This window comes from Siphateles boraxobius, unplaced genomic scaffold (assembly GCF_051911475.1).
Source record: "Siphateles boraxobius isolate OS27281-9 unplaced genomic scaffold, OSU_SipBor_1 7, whole genome shotgun sequence".
Taxonomy (NCBI): domain Eukaryota; kingdom Metazoa; phylum Chordata; class Actinopteri; order Cypriniformes; family Leuciscidae; genus Siphateles; species Siphateles boraxobius.
Window position 1 is genome coordinate 11250550 of NW_027509197.1, and position 9933 is coordinate 11260482.

General features: G+C 39.9%; 1 protein-coding gene across 1 annotated transcript; it reads right to left on the reverse strand.

Annotated features, from left to right (window-relative positions):
• Positions 1 to 1675: 1675 nt before the first annotated feature.
• Positions 1676 to 9910, reverse strand: creg2 (cellular repressor of E1A-stimulated genes 2). Its single transcript, XM_077216934.1, has 4 exons — positions 9375 to 9910; positions 5619 to 5788; positions 5336 to 5449; positions 1676 to 2950 (listed from the first exon to the last, which is right to left on the reverse strand). The coding sequence occupies exons 1-4, from the start codon at positions 9780 to 9782 to the stop codon at positions 2809 to 2811; spliced, it is 834 nt and encodes a 277-aa protein (XP_077073049.1). The 5' UTR covers positions 9783 to 9910; the 3' UTR covers positions 1676 to 2808.
• Positions 9911 to 9933: the final 23 nt, after the last annotated feature.

Sequence of the window (9933 nt, forward strand, 5' to 3'; positions counted from 1 at the left end):
GTAGAACACGTGTGAGTGAGACCCAATGCATGCACACACACACACACACACGCACGCGCGCGCCCAGATAGAGCAAGAGAGAGATGAAAGACAACTGACCTTTTCCACTTTGAGAGAGTTTACTCTGAGATGTAAGAGCTGCAACTTTGTTTTGAAAACAAAGAAACTGTTCCCACGCGAAAGGTATAAAAGAGGGTCTTTGGTGTCTTGCACACAGTTCATTCTGTGCTGGCAGTATGGCAAAGTGTTACACTCTCCTGGAGACCCTGGATTACCAGTGAAACTGAATCCTGCCTGGAAGACACCGAAGCAGAGGACTCTGAGCCAGAGGACTGCAATCCCACTGAAGATAATACAGGGTTGGAAGAGGAGTACCAGGAATCGGATGAGGACTATGAGGAGGCAGATGCAGACCAAACCTTTTAGTCTAAAAAAGGAAAAATAACCTGGACTACTTCTCCACCTCCACAGGGGCCAGGGAGAGCTTCAGCTGCACGAGTGCTAAAGCTGACATCTGGACCAACAAGGTACACGTTCTCGTGTAGAGGACATAAAGTCATCTTTTAGTTATTTTTTCCATCAACAATCCAAAGTATCTTGGTGGAAATGACCAATTTGGAAGGAACCCGTGTGTTTGGTGATGACTGGAGGGATGTGGACTGGACAGATATTGAAACATATATTGGTCTGCTCTTTCTTGCGGGAGTTTATCGCTCCAACAACGAGGCCCTGTCCAGTTTGTGCGAGGCTGAGGGGTGCAATTTTTCGGGCTGTCATGTCACTAAGAAGATTCAGAACATTGTCAAAATTAATTCGATGACAGGGCCACAAGACCTGCTCGGCGTGAAAGTGACAAGCTGGCACCCATTCGTGATGTGGGATTTATGGGTTGAGCGTCTCCCATTAATGTTCAACTCTGGCCTGGACATAACAGTGGATGAGTGCCTGGTGCTATTTCAGGCAGCATGTGACGCCAGGACAAGCGATACATGGAACATGTAAGTGACTCCATGGACACACAGTTACATGTGATAATTTCTTCTAATCATATGCTCAGGAGCTCCTGAGAAGAAAGTTGAAAATGGTTGGCACAGTTCGGAAAAACAAGCCTGAACTCCCACCTGCTCTTCTGATAACTCGCTTTTCCTCTCTCTTTGCTTTCACTGAGACACACAGTCTTGTGTCATACATGCCCAAGGGGTAAAAATGTGCTGTTGATGAGCACATGCCACATGATGCCAAAGTGATTGAAAGGGAGGACAAGAAGCCTGATGTCATCTTGGATTACAATCGCTGCAAAGGCGGAGTTGACAACCTTGACAAGGTATTTACAAATTTTATATTTTGATGCATTATTTTGCTTATTTTTATTCAAAGATAGTGGCATTTCTTTGCCAGCAGATATACTAATTTGTGTGTGTGCTTGTTTGCAATATCGCAGATGGTTGCAAGCTACAATTGCAAGCGTAAACCGTTGGCCAACGGTTGTCGTCTCTACCATCCTGGATGGATTTGCACTAAATGCATTTGTGGTGTGGAGGGAGGTAAATCCATCCACAGAATGTATCACACAAAATGTATCACAAAAGTTATGATATGAGCAGTTGCCCACATCCAGTAAAATGAATCCTAAAACACAAAGCGCAAAATTAGAAACTGTTCTTTCCACACAATATTTAATTTTTGTTTTTATTTCATTTCTGCAGCACGTGTATATCATTGTGAAGAGGTAATGCAAGGCACAGACATATATTTGACCGGTAACACTTTATTTTAGTGTCCTTGTTACACCTGTTCCATGTAGTAATAACTATAAATGATGCATAATTACAGGCCTTAACCAAACCCTCATCCTAACCTTATAGTAAGTACATGTAGTAAATTATTACTCAGTACCTAAATGTATAACACTGTAACACAGACACCTTAAAATATAGTGTAATTGATATTTCATTAAGATGTCAATTACATTGTAATTGTGTTAGGTAGTTACATATGAGGTCATGTACTGTACAGTAAGCCACTGTTCTTGAGAAGTTAATGCAGAACTAAAACTGAACTTGAAATGACATTAGATGACATGAATACAACTGAAACACACACACATCATATTCCACACTTCAGCTGTAAATGAAATTTCAGACCTCACAGTAAAGTGAGTTTCAGAGAAAACAGGCAAAAATCTCTACAACCATTTATATATACATTTTCTTTGTGTACTGAAGTATTTAGTATAGAAATCGCATTTCATTGTGAAGGCCGATGGTAGAAAGGTTAAGAATAAGTGATTTTTCAGATATTACCTTTCATGTATTGTGTAATATAGTGAATGTAAAATGTCAGCAAAGTTTCAAAAGATTAAACTGAAGTGACAAATGAAGTTTTTTTCTCCCAAAAGAAATACGTTTATGAACTCTGAAACATTTTAGTCAGTTATTTCAGTCTTACTTCCTGTACAAACTTTGTAGGTTTGTAACACATTTGAATAATGAAATGAAAGTGTTTTTGACCTGGGATGCATGCGTGCCTCCAAAACAAAATTAGGAATCTTTAAAATAGCATAATAGGGGCACTTTAAGTAACTGTGGAATTATTCTATTGATAATGTTAGGCTTCCTTGAAAATAATTCATACATTCAACAAATCCTCAAGAACACGTTATGAGCAAAATCCAGAGGCACTGAACCGGTATCATGGACACTACAAAAACCACTAGTTGGAAGTAGTTTGTAACAAAACCATAACCACCTTCTGTCCATAATCAGTTCAGTTCTGCTTGCAACTTGTTCATTATGCTGCTGTTTATTCTCAGAAAGGTGTCGCTTTGAAATATTCTTCAAGCGAAATGACAGAGACTCCTCCAACCCAGTCCTGCAGCCAAACTTGCTGCAAAACCAATTTCATGAAAAACCACTTATGTCCAGGGGGCCACTTCTTCATAACAGGATGCCTAAACAAAGCACAAGCAAAAATTAATACAAATATATATTTGCAGACACACTGCTTACCCAACTAAAAATCTTCTATTGGTTAATAACATATTTTTACAAATGCAGTTGCATTTAGCAAAACATTTCAGATATAAAATAAGTAGGTGCACAATTGTAGTTGCATCAGATACAAAACAAATAGCTAAATGATGTAGTATATCAATGAGAACAATCCAAGAAATAACAAAGATATTAGGATAACATGATTGCAACAACATGCATAATTACACTTTACCAACAAACACAAAGGAACACTTTGGATTATAGCTATATACCAGAAACGTAAAACTCAAAAATGTAAAAATATTTATAACATGCATGGCACATGACATTTGAGGGAACAATCTTTAATAACTCAGAAGAACCTACAGGAGAAAAAAACAAAGCTACCACACTTATGCCTCCTAAAGGCCACAACTACAGATTTCGGCAATCCTATACGATCATTACAAATCACACTGTACGACCTGAATCTAATAAACTTGGGTACGACGTATGTAGAATGTACAATGATGACCCCTATTGAATCATATAGGCTATGACGCAAGTTAGTATAGAAGAATAAAACGTCATCAGCATCCGTTAGTAGTAAACAAATAGAGCAACATCAGTCACACTTTGTCAATTGTGGTTTTTGTGTGTTGAAAATAGGGCTGCACGTTTTCAAGTTTTTCATTAACCGTTAACCGAGGCCCTTAGCGGTTAATACTCGGTTAACCATAGTGTACGCGCCGCAACCCCGAGATACAGACACACAAGAAAGGGGTAGTTCATTTTTAACACCTTTAATAACTGCACAAAACATCTTTAACATTTAGGTGGAAAAATATTGTTTTAGGCTACCTAATTCTGTGAATTACACTGCACAAACCAAAAGTACTACTGCCGAACGAAGAAGGGCCAGTTCTCCCCAGAACATAAAATATTCATTTATATGGAACAAACAATGGGACGTGGCAGTTCTGGAAGCGGCACTAAAACTTTCACAGAGACCTCAAACAGAATGCACAAAGCCTTTCTTTAAAGTGAATTTCGTTTTGTATTAATTGTATCTTAATTTTAATCAATGTTTCATCAACCAATTACCTGGAAATAAGAAGTAAATATAGCAGACATTAGATAATACGGAGCCGCCGGCGCGTGAACTGGAGCTCATCTCATAAACGAATTCCGAAACTCAGCGTAGGCTATAAGGTAGCCTACTTGTCTCACAGACCTGATAAATAAATCTATATGGAAATGTCTACTTTTAAACACAACAATTCAAAACGAAAGAAAACAGACTGCTCTCTGCTTATGTAATCCGTATGAAAAGTGCATTTCTCTCTGGCGTGTTCACTGCGAAGATCGCGAATCAGCATTGTCAACTTCATCTTTCCAGCTGAGTGAGCATGCAAACAATTAAAATGTCTCCTTGCTATATTTGACATATTCATAATCATTACTTTTGCCTGTTCTTTTTGACAGCTTTTAGGTTATTGGCAGCGCAACCCAGGCTACATTACGTGTCAGCACCGAAAACAACGCGTCAGCACCGAAAACATGGAGATGGAGATTTTTTTTAAATAATCGCACAACCTATTTGATATTCCAATTAAATAGGCTACTCAGTTAGGCTACTCATCCCAACCAACTATTAAAAAAATGTTTACTTGTAAGCGGTCTTTTTACATGTTAGTTTTTTTCTGTGAGCGGGAATTGAAAACCAGGAGTGGACTATTAGCGAAGTGATTACAGAATGCTTAGAGTGGAGAGAGGAACGTGCTTTCGCTCCACTCCAGGCTTTGATCACACCCCCCTCAGCAAGGTGAATACACCTCGTCTTTCCTTAATTTAAGACCTATTCAAACTAAAATTAATGCATTACACTATTTGAGAAATGAAAGCCTATTTACGGCCTTAAAATTATGAAAACTAAATTCCATGCACGCCATTGACGCCACTTAACCGAGCAAAATGTTTCACTCGGTTACGCAATTTTTAACGGTTAATCGGTTAACCATGGACACCCCTAGTTGAAAAGAAAAAGAAAAAAAAGAGTCACGGTCGAAAGAGGAGAATATGGAAATGGTCAGGCGAGGGAAAAGATGGCAATTTGTTATGCCAATTGTTCAAATGGTGCTTGAGGCAAGTAGTTTTAATTTTTATCGCCATGTCGTGTTGATCAATAATGAGGAGAGTAAACAATGAAAAACAGAACAGGTGCAGGAACTAATTAAAAACCTAGGAAACCAGTGATAACAGGGAATCAGGCAAAACACAGGAAACATAGTGGAAACAAACAAAAACAGAATACACATGTTACAGTTCACAGCTGTGTGTATGATTTACAATTTGCATATTACCTGGAGAACATGGCCTCCTTGGCAAAGTCAAGCTCATCTGGTCCCACTTCCACCATTTTACCAGTCAAAGTGAGTCTTGCACATCTGGGGTCCTCAGGGTCATAAACCTGCTTCCTTTTGCAATAAAATGTGAGCATAGGAAAAAAAAAAAACACCAATTAATCATTAAAGCACATTCAGTGACTAAGGCGGTCCATGTCAAAGATGCCATTTGTTTTTATATGTATTATTGAATTTAGTTAAAAAAAAATTTAATTCCAACCATATATGCAAGTAAACACACCTGCAAAAATCCCCCTCTGCCTCAGAAAACGTTAAAGACGCATAAGGGAAGCTGCGAAGGTCCATTACGGTGTTGTCCATCGGTGTGACATAAAAATAAGGAACGCCAGTGCTGTTGTCAGCTGGACCGTCACTGACAGAGAAGATGTTGCCAAATGGAAGTCCTTTGATCTAAAAATGGGGAAATAAAACTGTCTAAATTAAAGACATTTTGTACATGTAAATGTGATTGCACTGATTGAATACAGTGCTTCTACCATTTGTCCACAACAGTATTCGAAGGCTCTATGACTTTTCTAGTCATACGTGATTTACTGGATAAGGATTAAAGTCACCATGAAATCAAAACTGACAATTCTTATTTTTATGGAATATTCCAGCACTTTATTACAACTGATTTATCTTTGTTTACTGGGACAACCTTTAACTTTAAAGGTGCTCTAAGCGATGTTGGGTGATGTCACTTCTTGTTGACGTTCAAAGTATTTTCAAACAAAACAGATGCTAGCTAGATCTCCTCATCCGCGCACTAACCCCCCAAACCCTTCTTGTCAGTTATTGGCTGGAACAGTTTGTTATGTTTTGTGGTGCGGGTTAGCCCAGTTTGTTTTTGTTGCCGTTTTTGGAGCCTGGGGTGTCTACAGAGAGCTTTAACAGTGTGTTCAGGGGACAGACAGCTAGCAGAGAGTAAGGAGATGTGTGCTGTATGTGACAAAAAATGTTTTGGCCTAAAAAACGCGAGACATCGCTTAGAGCACATTTAACTAAGGTTGTTTCCGCCACAGAATAAAAACTAAAAAGGTTTTTATTATTTTATTTCTCGCTTTAAAGCGATTTATTCTGTGGCGGAAACAAGCTTGCAACTTCCGTTTCTTGTGACATTAAGGATTTTTAAAAGCATTGTATTCACAATTTCTACCCGATAAAATATTTCAGCTTGGCATAACTAAAAAAAATACATTCATTACAATTATTGGAACCTTAAGATTTTATTAAATTTACATGACTGTCGAAGTCTAGAAACCAAACTTTTAAAATGAGGTTCCCTGTTTGAAACACCAAAAGTACACATTTTCAAACTCATCAGATTCCACTCATCAGCTCATTAGAAGACACTCCAAGGCCTGAAAAGGATGTGATAACAGGTCTGCTGAATTCAGAACCGCGTGCTACTCTTACTATTTCTGCCATAGAAGGATATAGTAAAAGTAGTACGAGTAGTAAACGATTCTGAATTGAGCAATCCAAAATGTGCAGTGTTTGTGTGGCTCCAGGAACAGCTTTGGGAAACATTTCCCTGGCTGAGAACCACTGACTTTTTTGTTGTTAACGTTACCTGTAATGATTAGAACAGAGGTGCAACCAGGGACGTCACTAGGCCCTTTTTAGGGGGGCTTCAGCCCCCCTAAACTTCTGCCTAGCCCCCCTAAAAATTTGGTGATTAATATACACAAATTTGTGTTCGCTTCAGTCTTGTTAATCAGATTCAGCTCATTCTTCATCTTCAATCCGCAGCAGCGCGAGCAGAGAGCACGTCAGAAACAGAGGACAGGGTGTGTGTGTTCATCTGAGCCTCATTGGTCTGTCGCTGCTCGTCAATGTCAGAATATTTGAGATGATCAATCAAATTAAAGTAGGCGGGCTTTATGTTCACAGAAGCTGCTGAGCGCGAAATCCTCAAATTTTAGCAGAGCAACTCGACGCTTCAGTGTACGATAAAGTGCGACTGCGAGATAAGATGTAAGTGAGTAGTAGCTAAACTTAATGTTTCATATTTGACCGTTTTTTTTAGGTCATTATAAATGTTAAACGAATGACAAAAAATAATCTGGCAAACTAATATAACGTTAGTTTAATTTCGCCATCCACATGAACTGCCTTTGTAACTCATGTAACGTTAGCCTGCCCTAATGTAATAATTAGTTTACTGTCATTGTGAGGGGACAATAAACATTAACATAGCCGTGATTAATAATGAATGTGTACATATTGAGAATATAATACAAATTGTAGCCTTTTGTAAATTAAAAAAGCTCAGCTTTATAGGAGGGAAAGAGAAAGGGCAAGATGAGAAGACTGAAAAAAAAAGAAAGGAGGATGGAGATGAGGAGAGAGCAGGTGTTGACAAATAATTTACTGCCCGCTGACATGGTTTTAAAGCTATTTCTTATCCTTTTTTTTATGGTCTTCAAACGTCTAGAAATGCACATATCAGAGAAATACAACATTTGAACCCCCACCCCCACAAATTTAAGACCTTTTTGATTATAAAGCCCTGTCTATGGCTCTGATACAGAGTGAAATTGTAAGTTGTTTTTAATTATCTGCTTAACTTTAGCTACGTTTTCTTGAGGTAAAAAGGAAAGGGGATATTTTGGTTTTCTATGGAAAACTGTAGCAAAATGCAAGAAATGGTTAACTTAGCAAGCTAATCAAATTTCACTATGACCTTAAAATTCTGGTTCTTGGGTTAAACTGTATGCAAGCCAAACTACACAGCGAAATTACACTTTGATGGAACCAATCCACAGCGCAGTTACAGTAATTAGTGTAATTAAATAGCATTATTACTAGCAATATATTATATAATATTTAGCATTAAATAGCACAACTTATCTTATATAGAGAGGAATTAGATCAGTATGCTATTACTTTATCATACATTTACATGAGGAGACAGATAGCATTTCAGTCATTGCTTACAGAATAACTCATCAGGAGCAAAGTCTGGCTTAAGTAAATTTCCCCATGCAGCTTTGATATGTCTAAAAGCTAACATTACAGTAACTTTTCTTTAACACAGTAGAAATGGAAGAAGAGTATATCTCTGTCACGTTTTACTTGTTAACGTCTTGGTTTCTCGACTGGTTGTTGACATAAGTGTAGCTCTAGATTAGAGGTCTGCGCGGGACACAATTTTCAGACCCGCTCCCGCCCGCTCCCGCAGTGTTCAGTCCCGCTCCCGCCCGCTCCCGCAAAGATTTGTCATTTTTAGTACCGCTCCCGCCCGCATCTGTGATATAATGTCCCGCTCCCGCCCGCACTTTCTGTCTGACGAAAGGTCTTGGGGAAAAAAATGCGTGCACACAAAATTCCTTACCAATACTTGGTAACATATTTATTGGTCCCATATTACGAACAGCATAATATTCACAACAGTACTTTATCTGAAGCACTAGAGGCGCTCTGTTCCTCGTCCATGCTGTCTATTTTGAACTTGAACTAGCTTTCGAATTCGAACTCGGAGCAGCGGGAAAGGAATTGTCTCTAAACAAGTGTGCGTGAGATTAGGCCCCGCCCTTCCCGACAACATTCACAAGTTTAGGCTGCTTAAAACGTTTTTATTGCTGCCAATCAGAATCTCCCTCACAACTACAAATTATGTACGCTACTTTAATCATTTTTCTTTATACTCATATTTAATTTGCGGGAGTGCAGCGTATCATCCCTCCCGCCCGCACCCGCAAGTGCACCTCATCATCCCGCCCGCTCCCGCAATGACCTTTAAAAATTTGTCCCGCGCCGCACTGTTTTGCGTCGGGACCCGCGGGTCCCGCGGGACTCCCGCGGGAGTGCAGACCTCTACTCTAGATGTGAGTGCAAAGATTTTGCAAACGCAAGTTAAAAAATACCCTGGGGGCTAAGCCCCCCCTGTCTTCCAATCCTAGTGACGTCCCTGGGTGCAAACTACAACTAAAGTTTGCAGGGAAGTAACGTTAGGTCACTACATGCACCGTAGTAAATAAATAAACATCACCTGTTCCTGCGTGGAGATGGTTGCCAGGTGACCCCAGTCGCTGTAATGCGCCATATATCGGGCTACCCTCGCCGTGTCCTCGTGCGGCGGAGGCGTTGGGACGCTGGACGACGCCTTCACCTCCTCCATTCGGTATGAGAACACACGGGACGCGGATGACACATCCTCGCTTTTCGATATCTGGTCAGGTTTCTTCTCTGAACCGTCCCTGTACACAGAGGACGGATAGGCTTGTTTCCAGATCCCGATGTTATCGACGAGCACAGCGGGCGCCTCGTCCGAGTGCGTGTCCAGCTCTTCGTCCACCACATCATTGGTGACAGCCCATGAAACCGAGCTTCTGATGGTGTAACTGTCACTGACACATAATAGTGTCTTTACTGCAATGACCAGATGAAGTAGTTGCATAGTGTTGATCTGATTCACAAGCGCTGCGCCCTTTCAAACTGCATGTTTGTTTCGCAACTATGGATAATGGCGTTACATGATGTGGCCAGAAACTTTGTTGCGTTTGAAACAGCGACATCATCTGGACCGCCTGAGAACTGCACCTGTATAT

Coding starts and splice junctions, on each gene's coding strand:
- creg2 (XM_077216934.1), bottom strand. CDS start 9,782: ATGCAACTACTTCATCTGGTCATTGCAGTAAAGACACTATTATGTGTC. Junction 5,450..5,618: donor GCAGAGGGGGATTTTTGCAG/GTGTGTTTACTT, acceptor TTATTGCAAAAG/GAAGCAGGTTTATGACCCTG. Junction 2,951..5,335: donor AAGGAGGCCATGTTCTCCAG/GTAATATGCAAA, acceptor TGCTTTGTTTAG/GCATCCTGTTATGAAGAAGT.